The sequence below is a fragment of the Astyanax mexicanus genome, chromosome 2, assembly GCF_023375975.1.
Source record: "Astyanax mexicanus isolate ESR-SI-001 chromosome 2, AstMex3_surface, whole genome shotgun sequence".
NCBI classification, from domain to species: domain Eukaryota; kingdom Metazoa; phylum Chordata; class Actinopteri; order Characiformes; family Acestrorhamphidae; genus Astyanax; species Astyanax mexicanus.
In genome coordinates, this window is record NC_064409.1 from 4,005,824 (window position 1) to 4,022,599 (window position 16,776).

General features: G+C 39.9%; 1 protein-coding gene across 5 annotated transcripts in view; it reads left to right on the forward strand.

Annotated features, from left to right (window-relative positions):
- chchd3a (coiled-coil-helix-coiled-coil-helix domain containing 3a) overlaps positions 1-16,349 on the forward strand; it is a 116,267-nt gene extending 99,918 nt beyond the window's left edge. For 3 of the 5 annotated variants that reach the window (XM_049475008.1, XM_049475009.1, XM_049475012.1), the window contains 3 exons: positions 8,925-9,060; positions 9,940-9,980; positions 15,461-16,349. In XM_049475008.1, coding sequence (XP_049330965.1) covers positions 8,925-9,060; positions 9,940-9,980; positions 15,461-15,470 — 187 coding nt within the window. In that variant the 3' untranslated portion in view covers positions 15,471-16,349. The remainder of the gene's footprint in view (positions 1-8,924; positions 9,061-9,939; positions 9,981-15,460) is intronic. The other 2 variants (XM_049475010.1, XM_049475011.1) reach the window with 1 other exon arrangement.
- The last annotated feature ends 427 nt before the right edge of the window (positions 16,350-16,776 follow it).

The following is a 16,776-nucleotide window of genomic DNA, read 5'->3' on the forward strand; positions in this document are numbered from 1 at the left end:
ATCATCTTCAGAACGCACTCCAGACTCCTGCAGTGCTATAGCTCCCCCGTTACATCTTTACTGTGGCCATCTATGAGGAGCTGAGATTGGCAATATATCACCCTCTTATCTCCCTCCTTCTCTTTCTCTGCCTCTACCCTTCCCTCCCTCCCTTTCTCCTCTCCTTCTGTTTCTTTTCTTTAACTTTATATCTCTTATTGCAGCTTCTTTACTAAACTTCTTTCTCTGCTCTTTTTGTCTCTCAGTGTATCTTTCTCTCCTTGTCCCTCTCTCTCTCTCTCTCTCTCTCTCTCTCTCGCTCTGTTCATTTAATTCTCTTTCGCTCTGTCTGTCTGTCTACTCTTTTCTCTCATATATTCTTTCACGTTCTCTCTCTGTCCCTCTCTTTTTCTTCGTATCCCTTCATTCTGTATCTCTCTCTTTGGTTGGGTTTGGTTTCCTTCACAAGACAAGTTAGTTTTACACATTTATTCTCTTTCTCTCTTTCTTTCTGTCTCTCCTGTTTTCTGTCATATTCTCTCTTTTGCTGTCCTCTATTCATTCTCTCCACTTCTGTCTCTTTCTTCCTCTCATTCTGTTTCTCTCTCTACCTGTCTGTCTCCTCTTCCTTTCTCCTCTGTCTCCCACACTCTCACTTTATCTTGCACTTTTTCTGTCTTTCTCTCTCATTGCCTCTTTGTCTTCTTGTTGATCTCTTTGTTTTTCTCTCATCAGTGTCTCTCTGTCTTCATCTTATTCTCTTTCTCTCTCTTTCTTTATGTCTCTCTGTCTCTTCTTTTCTTCTTATAGTCTCTTCATTTGTGATGTCTTTCATTGCATCACTACCTTCAATATCCCACGAGTGATAAACTTACAGTGTGTAGCTGGATTGTGGTAAAAGTGTTTACTCTGTTTCCTCCACAAGACAGGTTAGTTTTACACATTCTACAGATATGTATCATTGCTTCTCTTTTTCTTCTTGCTAGTCTTTTTGTCTGTCTCTGTCTTCTATTATCTTTCTCTGTGTCTTCTTTGTCCTTCTTATTCATTATCTCTCTCTCTGTCTCTTTCCCCATGTTCCACTCTTTCTCTTTTTATCTCTCTCTCTCTCAAATTTCTTCACACAGTCATGGTCTTTCCCGTTTCTACTACATTCATCCATCTTGGTAATAGGATGGTGTGAGTCTGTATTGGGAGGTCAGGCTGGTGGCCTGCATCTCTCTCTCTCTATCTGTCCCTCTCTCTCTCTCTCTTTTTTTCTCTCTGTCTTTCTCTTTTTATCTCTTAGTGTCTTTCTCTCCTTCTCTCTCTCTCTATTTATTCTCCAATTCTATCTCTGCCTTCCTCTCGCTCTCTTTCTCTCTTTTTCTCCTCTTTTTTCTCTCATTCTCTGTTTTTGTCCCCCTCTTCCATTAAATTTCTCATACTTCAGGATCTCTCTCTTTCTCTTGTTCTCTTTCTTTTTTCCTCTTTTCTTTCTCATTCTCTGTCTTCCATAGTTTTTTTCTATGTCTTTCTGTCATCTCATTCATTTTTCCTCTCTTTCTTTCTCCACGTGTTTCTCTCTCTCTCTCTTTTTTCACGTCTCTTTCTCAGATTTCTTCACACAGTTGTGGTCTTTCCCTTTCTTCTACATTCATCCGTCTTGGTAATGGAATGGTGTGAGTGTGTATCGGGAGGTCAAGCCTGCATTTCTTTCTTCTTCTCTCTCTCTCTCTCTCTCTCTCTCTCTCTCCCTCCCTCTCTTACCCTCACTCTGCTCTAGTGGAACTGATGGATCCTATTTAACCAAAAAGCAGAATGAAAATGAGACCTTGTCATTTTTCTCTCTAACTGCTTCATTTGTTTTTATTTGTCCGTCTCTGTCACACAGCTTGTCAGACCCCGAATGCTTTTTTTCTGATGTGCGAGCTTCACCTCTTAACCTTATTAGCGGGTAAGTGGTTGTAAACGATGACGAATAGACGCGTGTCCGTTAAGAGATAGATAACAGTTCATTTAGGGCGGGACACGTCGTGGACGGCTGCACTGTGGGCTCGAACACAGCAACTGTCAGTGCAGGATTACATTTGTCTTTATTTCTGGAATGTAAGCAGGGCTCCAGACCCTTTTTGAGAAATGTGTGGTGGTATTTTAATAAGCTGAGCGCTGTGGTTTTAAAGACAGTGGAGGAATATTTTTTTGCATTAGCTCAAACTGCGAGCACTCCTTTCTCTATTCTTTCTCTTATTGGTCCTGACATATCGCATATGAGTTCTTTAATAGAGCTGCACAGCTCTGCATAGTTTTAAAGTACGGTTCTGGAGCACAGAGTGGTCTTCACTCTTACCAATAAAGGTTACACAACTGGCTATACTGTGAAAGAAGCAGTATTGGTTTCTTAAAGATCCGTTGTAAATGTTCTTGAGCTTTAAAGAACCTTCTCTTTCCTCCAATAATCTTTTGTTCCTAAGATAAAGAGTCCAGCAAGCTAGCCACCTATTGAGCCATCCACTACTTTCATCCAGCACGCTTCATTTTCCTCCAAACTGTCCATACACCGTCACTGTGTAACTGTGAAAAAGCTTAACTATTGCAATTAAAACAATACATTTTAAGCAGCCGACAGCACTAATAAAAAAAAAAAAATATATATATATATATATATATATATATATATATATATATATATATATATATATATATATACAGTTGTGGTCAAAAGTTTACATACACTTGTAAAAAAACATAATGTTATGGCTGTCTTGAGTTTTCAATAAGTTCTACAACTCTTATTTTTCTGTGATAGAGTGATCGGAACACATACATGTTTGTCACAAAAAACAGTCATAAAATTTGGTTCTTTCATAAATTTATTATGGGTCTGCTGAAAATGTCACCAAATCTGCTGGGTCAAAAATATACATACAGCAACATTAGTATTTGGTTACATGTCCCTTGGCCATTTTCACGGCAACTAGGCGCTTTTGGTAGCCATCCACAAGCTCCTGGCAAGCTTCAGGTCGAATGTTTGACCACTCTTCTTGACAGAATTGGTGCAGTTCAGCTAAATGTGATGGTTTTCTTGCATGAACCCGTTTCTTTAGCACTGTCCACATGTTCTCAATGGGTTTTAAGTCAGGACTTTGGGAAGGCCATTCTAAAACCTTAATTCTAGCCTGGTTTAGCCATTCCTTTACCACTTTTGATGTGTGTTTTGGGTCATTGTCTTGTTGGAACACCCAACTGCGCCCAAGACCCAACCTTCGGGCTGATGGTTTTAAGTTTTCCTGCAGAATTTGGAGGTAATCCTCCTTCTTCATTATCCCATTTACTTTCTGCAAAGAACCAGTTCCACTGGCAGCAAAACATCCCCAGAGCATAATACTACCACCACCATGCTTGACAGTAGGCATGGTGTTCCTGGGATTAAAGGCCTCACCTTTTCTCCTCCAAACATATTGCTGGGTGTTGTGGCCAAACAGCTCAATTTTTGTTTCGTCTGACCAGAGAACTTTCCTCCAGAAGGTTTTATCTTTGTCCATGTGATCAGCAGCAAACTTCAGCCGAGTCTTAAGGTGCCTTTTCTGGAGCAAGGGCTTCTTTCTTGCACGGCAGCCTCTCAGTCCATGGCGATGTAAAACACGCTTGACTGTGGAGACTGACACCTGTGTTCCATCAGCTTCCAAATCCTTGCAGACCTGCTTCTTGGTGATTCTTGGTTGACTCTTGACCATCCTGACCAATCTCCTCTCGGCAGCATGTGATAGCTTGCGTTTTCTTCCTGATCGTGGCAGTGACACAACTGTTCCATGCACTTTATACTTGCGTATAATTGTCTGCACAGTTGCTCTTGGGACCTGTAGCTGCTTTGAAATGGCTCCAAGTGACTTCCCTGACTTGTTCAAGTCAATAATTCGCTTTTTCAGATCCACACTGAGTTCCTTTGACTTTCCCATTGTAGCTTTTGTAGCTGAGTCTAATCACTGGGTCAAATGAGCCCTATTTAAATGGGCTCATGAGAAGTCAACAGCTGTAGTCAATCAGAATCACTTACAAGAAGTGAAGAGGCCATGACATGAAGCTAATTTGATTGACACAACTCGCTACATCACCAAAATTGACAAATTTTGTTGCTGTATGTATATTTTTGACCCAGCAGATTTGGTGACATTTTCAGCAGACCCATAATAAATTTATGAAAGAACCAAATTTTATGACTGTTTTTTGTGACAAACATGTATGTGTTCCGATCACTCTATCACAGAAAAATAAGAGTTGTAGAACTTATTGAAAACTCAAGACAGCCATAACATTATGTTTTTTTACAAGTGTATGTAAACTTTTGACCACAACTGTATATAATTTTGCATTAATCGAACACTGATACATTTATTTATATTTAAATACCCGTATTTGAAAGCTTAAGAGAATATGGTAGGCTACATGGTTTACACATGTATGCACTGTTTAGTATTTGCACTAATGATATATATATATTTATTTATTTAATCATTTATTTATTTTAGTCTCAAGTAAAAAAAAAAAAAAAAAAACATAAATATTGTTTCCATTAATATATTTAGTAAAAAATTATTATCGCAATATAAGATTTCCCAAAGACATTTTTGTGATAAAATGGTATTTTTTTAAATAATATTTAAATAATAAATAAAAAATCAAATGTCTCCGACTCTAAGGCAAAAAAAAAAATGCTTAAAAATCAGGACATTCCTAACAAACATTGAACTTTTTTTTTTTTTTCAAAATTACAGATAGGCCTGTCACGATAACTGTTTTTGTGTGAACTATATATTTCCTGAGATATAATTGCGATAAGCGCTATTTCTGTCATGTTAACACAAGTTTTTTGCCTCTAAAATAATTAGTGAATAGGATAATAATATGGTTACATAGTTTTAAAGAGTAATAAACTTTTAATGTTGAACATTATTTAACAATGTCCACATTTCGACCATTGATGTTCCCTTTAGTGTGATTTTCATTCTGAATACAAGAATACAACCTAGACTGTAAGTGCCTAGAATTACTTCTTCTTGTTAAATTCTATATATTATGCAATAAGTCAATTATATAATTATTATGACCTTTTTAGTATCTTAAATAAATAAAATAATCGAATAATATAAAACCTGTTGACTTGTTGCAAGTTGACTTGCTCATTGACATTAATGGGTTCTCCTCGATTAGTCAAATTTATTGAGGTTGTGTCCATATATTTTTCGATAAGTCGATAATATAATTATTGTAATAGGCCTAATTACTTAGATTTTACTTGTTTAAGTAATTTTGTCCAGGAATAGCATTTTAATATTTTTGTAACAACATATTTTGTATCTGCATTAAAAAAAGATTAATTCTGAACTATATATATATATATATATATATATATATATATATATATATATATATATATATATATATATATATATTATTTATTTATTTATTTATTTGTTTATTTGTTTATTTTTTTCTCCTTCCTTCTTATATACTCCCTTTTCCTTATCAGTAGCCCTGTCTGAATGAATGGCCGGCTGCTTTAGATGTATATATTCTTATTCTCTCTTTCCGTCTCTCTCTCTCTCTCTCTCTTTTTCTCTCTCTATCTCTTCCTCTCTGATAAAGCATCTCATATCTTTGCCTCTTTCAGTGGTGTGCCATATCTGACTCTTTCTCACCCTGCTGTGATTTATGGCCTGTATTGCTTTCTCTCCCTCCACCGACCAGACGACGAGCCGGACAGATATTCATATACTCTGTGTGTGTGTGTGTGTGTGTGTGTGTGTGTGTGTGTGTGTGAGAAAGAGCCAGAAAGAGAGAGAAAGAGAGAAATTGAAAGAGAGAAAGAGAGAGGTTGAAATATATATTGGTATGTTTGAATTCCGTTTCTCTCAGAAACATCTCATCACTCGTTCATTATGTGTGTAGGTTCTTCTGGAGAACAGAAAATGAGAGATGTTTTGCCCTGACCTCTTATTTTTACGCGTCAGGAGGAGGGTGTTCGCTGATTTTCAGCGAGAAAATATCCAGTTATGTGGAAAAATCCCGTTATGTGTTGAATATCAAATCGCGTTATGTGGAAAAAGTGAATGTGAATAATTGTATTATTTTGTGGCTGTCTGGTGCGCTACATCACGTCGATATCTGGATATCTGGGTGGAGGTTTGTGCCTCTCTGTTATACGCTGGAGAGGAAGTTATGGTAATAGAGAGAGAACCACCGAGAGAGAGAGAGAGAGGGGGGGAGTGATTGGGTATGGAGCTGGTTAACATCATCCCATGAGGTTTTTGCAGATAATTGGATCCTGTGGAGATGAAACTGTATGTGTTTAAGATGTTTTTTCTTCCTTATCTTCTCTAGTTTTTTTTTTTTTTTTAGTTATTTCTACCCTTCGATCACTACCTCTCCTTTTTTTCCCGCTTGTCCTTTGTAATAGTTTCCTATTAAAGTTTTCCCAGTAGTGCGTTTTGGGAGAAGGTGGAGGGAGTTTGACTGACAGCAGCTGTGTGGATTGAGGGCAGCGTGAAAGAGAGAGAGCGACGCAGACAAGAGGATGGAGGGAGAGAAAGAAAAGAAAGGGAGGAAGTTGAAGAAGGGTGAATCCCCTGTCTGAGACCAGGGGAGATCAGACAGGGAGAGATCAGATAGAGCCTCACTGCCTTGACAGCTCTCATCCATTCATTTCCCTTTAGAGCACCTCACTAATATTAATGACGCTCTATCGGAGCGAGGCAGCTTATACTGTTGTCTGATCCCAAAAACCAACAGAGTGGTGCGCTGAGGAAGAGATAACGTCCTCCCCTGCTCTTATTTTTCTCCTCCCTCTTCCTTTCCCTAAAGGTTACAGTGGTTACATGAAGGCGAACCAGGCCTTTCTGTTTCTGACTCCTTCTGAGAGTCGGCTGGTTTTTCCTGCAGTGGCGATTTGGCTGGTTTGGCTCTAATTTCATGGATGTATGATATATCGGTTAAGCATAGTCATCCCGATGTGCGCTGCATGTGCATGTGCAATGTGTGTCCATGCGCAGGACGTGTGATGTCGCTTAAGACAATTAAATCAGACACGTCATGTTGCAATGTTTTGATTTTTAATACAAGAAGTACTGTAGATACACAGCGCTGTCTCTGTGTCTGTGTGAGTGACAGGCTGCTGCTGCCTGAGAAGTGCAAGGGAGGAGGCAGAAGTAAACACAAGATAACCGCATGTCCTCTATCCACATGGTTGGGCACGTGCTTGTAAATGCACGTGTCGAAAGCTGTGCACCTTAGTGCAGATATTTCCAGTTACAGCTGAATTCACACTTTTAATCCCACTTTTATTTTATTTTTTTTATTTTTTTATGATTAGAATATCATTTTTGAGTTCTGAGCTCAATTTGAAATGCTCTACTGATCTAATGGCCATTATTTGTATATGCTTGGTTGTAAGGTTTTTTGGAATTAGAACTTAATTTGCTAAGTATAAAAGAACGTTTTCACACCTGTAGATGTTTTCTGTGGTCCGTTAATGGTCAGTTGAAGAGTTTATTTGTTTATTTGGAGCATTTCTCCTTCTGTTTGGTTTGTTTTCACACTGTTTTACGCAGTCATTGGATTTTAGTCTTACAAGACAGTTTCTGGTCAGATGAAAGTGACCAGCTGTAAACAAGGTCAAATTTTTTGTTAGTTTGTGTGAAGAAAGGCCAGTTCAGGCTAATTTTTAAGACATATTTTAAGTCCGCAGTTTGTGATGGGTTGTGGTAGACCTGATGATGTTCTTTAGCTGTTTTTGCTGGGTTTGTTTAAGAATTTGGATTTATTCCACATTTATACTCTTTATGAAAGTAATTGGTCATAGGAATATTGATGTTCGTATGTTTATACCAACACTGTTTTTGAGAATGAAGTTTCATTTTAAACTGGGTGGGTGTAATGCGAATGAAATACTTGCACAGACTGTAGAAAACTAAATATGGTGAAATTCAGTTTGAAGTCATTCTTCACTCCTTCGTTTCATTGGTTTTACTATGAGTGATTGGAGGAGCTACTAAGCTACTAAGAGTTTCCCCTTCTGAAGTCCCCAATGCTCCACCAGCCGCTCGCGTTCATTAAAACTAAGCTGGATCCTTTTTTAGAGGCTGTACTTGTGACGTAAGTACGTAAAGACGCGTGACGTGGCCAGAAGAAGGACTCCAAACTCGCAAAAACAACCTGAGACCCCAGTTTGAATATATTATATTAGGCTTATCAGGGATTTTCTTTCCAGCACACTGGTACCATTATTAAACACAATATTTTATCCATAATCTTCTCCATTTAGAAATGCTTCTGCTTTCAGTTTTTTATTTTTTAGAAACAAAATAATACGGACTGTCGCTTTAAATATCGCTAATAGAACAGCAAGACGTTTGTAGACGACTAAGTCTTTCTTCTACTTCTTCTTCTTTAGAGGATTTTTGCTTTGGTCTTTGGTCATAGGCACATTGATGTCCATATGTTTACAAAACACTCAAACATTTTTGAGAATGAAGCTTTATTATATCGTTTTAGGATTGTTCCATCCACCCACGCTCGCCGTGTAGGCGATAAAGATCGTTAAATCTGAGCGTGTGCACGGTGTAATTTGTCTTCGACTGTCATTCAGGCTTTCCATTGAGATGTCAGATCCCAGAGCTTCAGAGCGTCTCCAACGCCCACTCCTCGTCTTTAGGAATAACTTCTGCTCGCGAGGCCAGTCAATTATTTACCAAATCCAATGTTCACTGATCAATTTTGGTATTGATCAGCGATTGACGGGATGTTTAGGAGTGAGAATGAAGCAAGGCTGTCATTTTAAGCCAATTTGTCATTGTCACTGTTTCAATCTGGGACTCTTGGTAAAACTAAATAGTATAATGATGATGAACGATGTCTCTAACTGTGTTTTTGTTGCTCTGTTTTTCTCCTCTCACTTGTTTTGTTTGCAGGCGATATGAGATTAGTCCTGTGTGTACCGACCTGCAGGGTCAGATTCTGAAGTGCTATAGGGAGAACACGGGGAAGACGCTGCTCTGCTCCAATATTGCCTCGCAGTACCTGCAGTGCGTCAACAGTGCTAAGCAGGTGAGTGGAGGTTCTCAGTCAGGTGTATTAACTGTAGATTTAGGGCATGAGTTTGTATATTTGGAGCGTTTCTCCCTTGGTTTGGATTGGATTGGTTTGGTTTGTTTTCACACAGGCACAAACCTAAACGCACCAAAATACGCACTAATAAACCACATGAGCTCAGTGTGTCCTTTGATTGGTCAAAGCTGTCTCACACAGAAACAAGAAAATAAATAAATCTGATAAAAATTCTGTGTTCCAGCCAATATATCTGTGCTTTCAAACAAATATAACCACATTTTCCATATGAGGTGCAGCACAGATGTACACATGTACAGCAGTGAATGCAGCACGTGCCACGCTCAGTGTGTAAACAGCATGGAGCAGCAGAGACAGCGTTTGTTCGTAGCTGTGAGCTGTGGTAATTAGCATAATCTGGCTAATATATCAGTTTAAACTTTTGCCTTATCAGCAGTTTCTGAGGTTACATTATGATGCTGGGGAAATTAATGTGTGTCCATAGTTTTATGTAATGTGACTCTCACTTTCTCAAAACTCTAAAACTAAAAGATTAACAGATGAACTGTTTCATTGCACTTCTAAAATGACTAAAATACAGTATTATAGAATTTTCCTGATTGCTTTATTCTAAGTAGGTATCACTTAGGGTTTAGTGGCTCTTTATTTTGTATAAAGTAAGCAAATATTATCCTTTAAGAAGTGCAGGGGAGTACAATATAAGACTTTACGAACACATTTTTGTGATCAAATGATATGCTAATATACCATTCCAGTGTTCTGTTCTGTTTATGGTAATGGTTAAGTTTAAGATGTAATATAAATGTTAATATGTCATTAATGTCATTAACACTGTGTTCCATTCTGTCTTGCCAAAAGAATAACAAGTTTGAAGCATCACACTTATGGGAAAATGACCTGTAAGTTGAAATACTTCTTGACTTAAAGAAGTAGATCTAGATGTAGAACAGGTAAAAATAGATTGTTCGTTTTGTGTGTCTGTGTGTGTTAGGGATGTCCCTGATCTGATCATTTTAGGTGAGCCTTGAGCCGGATGAAATATATATATATAAATATATATATCGTCTGTTATCAAAAATCTAATCCAGCAAGCTAGCTCCCTATTGAGCCATCTACTACTTTCATCTATAACACTTCATTTTCCTCCAAACTGTCGAAACAGCAAATGTACCGAACTCTCTCTTTCTCTCTCTCTCCCTCCCTCCCTTTTTCCCTCTCTCTTTTCACACACACAATATGCAGCGACACTAGCGTACATGCATATATATGTGTATATAATAAAAACATAATTAAATCTGTTTCGCCACATGGTTTACACCCATGTTCTCGGTTTGATATTTGCACTATTTGCATCATTTTATTGTTTTTGTTTAAGTAAATAAAACAAAATATTGTTTGCATCAGTTTATTAGGTAAGCAGTTGTTTATGCTCCTTTAGGAAGTGCAGGCTAATATAATATAAGACTTTTACAACTTTTATATTGTTGTCATCAAATTATAAATATTTTTTTTAAACTGGATTGCCAAAGTATTGGATCTGGACTTGAGTTTTAGCAGATACTCAGAATCAAACGACTCTGATGCTTTGAGTGTGTCTGTGTGTGTGTGTGTGTGTCTGTGTGTGTGTGAACTCTGTAGCTCAGGTAGCTGAGTTGGAAACGCCTGTTGCTGGAACGGCGCCGCAACTAAATAAGCAGTTGTCACAGAAAACAAGCGGATGTGTTGGTGGCAAGTGGCCGTCCACTCCTCCTCCTCCTCCTCTTCCTCGTGTCTTCACTGCGTCGGGATGCACTGAACCCCCGCGTCTCTTTTCCTCGGCGAGGCGAAACCCTGTAATAAAGCGCTCACGCTGCCTCGGCGGTGCAGGCGTCCATTTACCGGCGGCGGCCCGGTGCTGAGAGTGGCCTCTCACTTTTCCTTTTCCGCTCGGCTTCGGGTGCTTCCCGGCGTCGCAAAAATTGCAGGCTGCCACTGCGCGGTCGTCTGCATAATGACGGAGGACAGGGGGCCGTCTCTCGGCCCTGTTTAAGTGCGTGTTAAATGAAATAAGCAGAGGCACGTTCATGCTGTTTAGGTTCCCGCTATCTCCCTCTATCACTCACCCTCCTGTTGAGAATTAGACCTTTGTCTGAGGGAGCAGGGGGCGGGCGAGAGCGCGGCTTCAACCTGCTTTAACTCACGGCGGCGGCGTTGACTGCGGCGGCGATTTACATTCAGATAGCTTTTCTATTAGATTTTACCAATGTAACTGTTTCTCTAGACAGCGGCCTACTCCGCTCTCTCTCTCTTCCCTTCTCTTGGGCATTAGTATTAGTATTAAAGCACGGTTTGAATTCCGCCGGGCTTAAGCAATGCATCATGTAAATGCGGATATGTTTTATTCATTTTTGTGTATGCGAAAAAAGCAAGCTACCTGAAACCTTTTTAGCATTCCCACCGTTTCCCCGCATGTGCACGCCTGCCATTATCTTGTAAATTTGAAACCCAAGTCTTGCCTTGGCGACTTGCAGCCCTTTATTTTATCAAGTGTATGCTTTAAAATGCATTCGTGTTCGCCCCGGGTTATCCCTGTAATCTGATTTTATGACTCACATAAAAGGATCACAGAATAATGCAGAGAAAACTCAATCTTGCCCTGGAGAGGTGTGTGTGTGTATGCGTGTGTATGCGTGTTTGTATTGTCTTAGATTATGGAGGATTGGGCCTGTGGAAGGGGCCAAGCTCTCTGAACTAAAATACTAATATGCAGTGGGCAAAGAAGCTCAATATATTCTATAAATATACAGAAGCTCCTATTGAAATGTTTAAGTCAGGATCTAAAAGATGCAAAATATAGTTAGTAATAGGGCTGTGTATTGGCAACAACCTGGCGATACGATACGTATCTTGATACAGGGCTCACGATGCGATATATCACAATACAACCTAATTTAATCTAGGTGGAAAAAGTTTAATTTGTAAACAATCAGAATGGTGGAAGCTCCATTAGACTTAATAACAGGTCCTGTAGCATATATCCAATATCATGCCACTTTTTTCAACAGTTTTAAACACTCTGTCTTCTTCATTGTGGAAGCCAAAATATGCCCACACTTCAGCTCTGTACACCCCAGGAGCCGGCCTAATGCGTTTAGATTCTGCCATCGCCAACGGGGTGCTAATGCTAATGCAGCGCTGTACTTACTTGCAGTGTACTGGAGGCACTACTGTCTACTGTCTGCCATCTAGCTTCCGGGAGTTTAATAAAAACACACTTCAAAAAAATCGATACAGCGTTTTTGAGAATCGATACAGTATCGCAAAACGTAATATTGCGATATTCAAGTGTATCGATATTTTCTTACACCCCTAGTTAGTAAGCACAAAAAAGTAAAAAAAAAAATTGGTTGATATATTGGTATATCATTGAAAAACCTGTTCTTTTCCCTTTTAAAATGAGCCACATTTGTAAGGATGTGGGTTGCACCACTCGTTTGGTGTTTGACGATCTTCTTGGAGAGTCCTCTTCTTGTGACGCCCCGTTATATGGAACTTCAGGTGGTCTTCAAGTTGGAGACACTGGTGCAAGGGCTCACTCCCAGTAATGCTGTAATTTTTTGTTTTGTGGAACACCAGCTTGAAGTTGCCCTATCACACGAGTTCTATCCATATCAGCCAAACGTGGCATGAAGAAGCAGATGGAGCAGAAGCATCAATATTAACAGCAGAACAAGCTTTGCATTGAAGGAGAGGTATTTTATACATAAAATTATGCATCATGCAAATTAAAAAAAATTATGCAAATGCATCATGATGCATCTTGGCATCATGTTCTCGTCCACCAGTCTTACACACTGCTTTTGGATTGTGATCCTCTTGATTATAAATGCAGTTACATTTACTGCAAAATGTAGGTATGATATAAAAGCTAATCCTTTCTCAGCACTTTATTATAAAGGACACATTCTGGACAATTGGACTAAAATGCCCTAAGGACTACTTTTTTATTATTTTTAATTATTTATTTATTTGTTTGTTTGTTTATTTATTTTATTTCACCAATAAAAAATGCCATGCCACAAGTCCTGATATGCACACGGGGACCTTCGATGCTGCACCCACTGCCCTGTCCACTGTGGGTGCTAATGCCCTCTATGATGTATTCCTGATGGACCTATGACCTTGTGTACCAGAAATACCAAACCCAAACTCATTAGGACTAGAAATACCCCAACACCAGGAGGGTGAAGACTAGCACATTTTTACAGCCTCTTTTTGAACCATTGTAGAGTAGCATCACAGCAGCGCTAACGCTCGGAGGAAAGCACAGCGACTCTGGTTCTGATACATCAGCTCACAGATGCAGTCTTGTGCTGATCCACATCACCCTTTAAAGTGATGAGAGAAAAGATTGCCATCTACTGTACCCACCCAGAGAGAGAGAGCAAAAGGCCAAACGTGCTCTCTCAGGGCTCCGGCAGCTGATGGCAAGCTGCATGAACAGGAAGCTAACTTCTTTAAGCTGTAATAAGAGAATTATTAGAGTATATAAGAAAACTTATAACCACACCCATTCATAGTGACCCCTGAAGATCTTCCCTATTTCTCCCTCAGCATCACTAATCACCTGTATTCCTGCATTGTTAAATAACGGGAAAGGTGTGCGGCGCTTTTGACACATGCTGTCCAGGAGACAGGGTTACAGACAGCGCACTGTCATCACGGGGGCTTTGTGAGGGTAATTACCCTCCAGCTTATCAATAATGAACTGATAACATTTAGCCCCGACCTTCCCTCTCCACTCTCCAGCTCTCTCTAATACGCAGGCTTCAGAGGCTGGGCTGCTGATAGCACGCTGAGAGGAGCAGAGCGGCTGATAAAAACGCACACTCTGCCTCCGAAGACTCGGCTGAATACCAGTTTATCGCCAGGAAAGGCTTGATATTTCTCCCCCTCTCTCTCTCTCTCTCTCTATCTCTCTCTCTCTCTTTCCTCTCGCTTGTTCTCTTTTGTAGCGCATCACTGACCCTCTCTTTTTGCCACGTTTTTTTTTTTTTCCTTGGATAGAGAAGTTCAGGGTTTAAGGATTAACGCCTGTTTGTGTGGAGAGTTGTGAGAGGCGATTTCCTTTCCTCTGGCTAAGCAGCTGTGTCCTTTACCTGAGAGCGTCTCCAATATTTCCACTCCATCCGGAGGTGTCTGTCCTCCTCTGTGCAGCGAGGTGCTCACCGTGGAAAATGTCCCTCTGAAAGTCTGGACCCAGCCAGCTGTGATCATGTACGGTGCAGCGTAGGTCAGTTGTTTAAGACTGGAGCTTTCCTAACCGCTGGGTTTAGAACATTTCGGATGGAGAGCTGCAGCTACATGAATGTAGTTATGAACCAAAGAATCAATCAGTCCATAAAGCAGAATAAACTTCCTGTGGCTCCCCCCCCCACCTTTTTTTAGCCTTTCTCCTCAATTAATCTATCTTGCTTTCTCTAGTTCTCACTCTCTTTTTGCCTGTTGAACATTGCTTAGGGGGTTTGAGTCTCTGTTTCATCCCACTTCTATTGCTTCTTTCTTTTCCTTTTTTCTCTTATTCTCTTTTACACTCAATTCCCAAACACATCTTAGTAGACTGCCCTGCACTTTTAACCACCAGAAATAACATTTATAGGGTTACAAATGTGAAAGAACTGTTTGAAAAGATTCCACCAGCTAAGATAATTAATTTTCTGGAAGTCCGTCGTATGAAGACACTGATTTAAGTCTGTGTTGCTCAAGTTATGAACATTGTTGATGCCATAAAATAGCCAACATGTTGCTGATGTGGCACAAAACCCAAACACAAACACTGAATTCCCCTCTTCTTTCACTCTATCCAGCTGTAGCGCAGTAATTCTGCATATATATGTCTTTTTTTTTTGTCTTTCTTGACTTCAAATCCTCTTTTATTAAAACACGTCTTAAACCAACAGTTTACCATATTTTTCGCTCTATAAAGAGCCCTTAAAATCCTTTTTTTACCCTCAAAAAACGTCAGTGCACTTTATAATGTGGTGCGCATTATGTGTATGACTTCTACCAGTTGCGTAGTTGAGGACCAGTAAAGCCACTCTATTGAAGTAAAACATCATACAGGAGTTCCAGTGAAGTTTCTCCAGCACCAAGGCTGGAGCAGTCCACTAAGCTCCTCTCTCTCCATCCTTCTCTGTCTCCCTCTCTCTCTCTCTCTCTGTATCTGGAGCAGTAGCCCGTATTGAATGTGTATTGACAGTCTGAGCGAGCACAGAGAGATCTCAACTCACTCATAGTTCCCTTACCCTTCCTTTATTCATATGCACTTCATCCCTCACTTCTCTCTAACTTCATCCCTCTCTCATTTCTCTCTCTTTCTCTCTCTCTCTCTGTTTTGCAGAACAAGCTGAGGACCGGAGGCTAACGCTGAGTCCTGGAGGAGATGGCATCACCGTGTTTAGAGGATGTTTCTAAAGGAGAGCAGAGGCACCACTGGATACACACCTGACCCAGAGCAACAGTATAGAAACCACAGCAACCACGGAGATGGGACAATCCTACAAACCCACCCAAATCCCTCACTCCTTCACCCCTCTTTCCTCCCTTTTCTCCTCCCTCCGTCTCGTTCTGCTCCTCTATTCCAGAGCAGTACAGTATTGCAGATACGAGAGCTTGTAGGAGGTGTAGTGAGAAGACTGTGCCGAACAGCTAGAACCAGAGAATTCTTCTTTTCTCAGAACGGTTCTCCGTTAGGATGAATCTACCTGAGATCCAGGTAGACAAACCAAATGAAACCAATCGCGAGCCTCAGAAAAGCCAGTAAGCTTCACCTTCACCCAGTATTTCATTCATGTTCAACTTTAAAAACTTGGAACCTGGTATTTCCTCATCTTCTTTCACACAGTGATTCTAGCGCTGCAGTTCTGTTGATTCATATTTCATGTTGGTGTTTTTAGTGCAAAGACTGCCACCGCCCACTTCACACACACACACAAACATAAAAACACACACCTCCACACCCTGCTCCTCCTCACCTGATGGCCAGCCAGCTCCTCATGCACAAGCACACTCACCCACCCATCCATCCATCCATCCATGCATCCAGCCTCAGTTTCAGTTTGTTGTGTCCGCGAGTGTAATTTTCATTGTGTTTCTGCTTTATTTCTGCTTTTCTTTTCTGTGTGTGAGAGCCATCAATCAGACTGCCTGATCTGTCACAGAGAATAAAGGGATGAAACTGGAAACCTGAATTTGTCCTATCACTGTTCCAAATAAAAATACAACTATGACTTGTGTGTGTGCGTGTTTGGAGAAGGTTTTGTTAGTGATATTAGTAGGGCTGCAACAAATAAAATGGATTATTAAAACACTATACACTATTTTATTAAAATAGTGAGGTGGGTTGCACCTCCCGCCAAGAACTGAATGAGCACCTGAAGAGGAAACATGTTGGAGCCATGTTCACTACGGGTTTGTTCTAATTTATTTAGTTAATTCGATTTTTTCTCTCACTCTGTGTTCCTAGAGCCTACTAGAGTAGTTAAACAAGTCTCATTCTAGGTAAATACATACAGCTCTGGAAAAAAAAACTAATAGAGCACTTCGGTTTCTGTATTAGTTTCTCAGATTTTGCTATTTATAGGTTTATGTTTAAGTAAAATGAACATTGTTGTTTTTGCAGAAAATGAGAAATGGCTGAAATAGCAAAAAAAGATG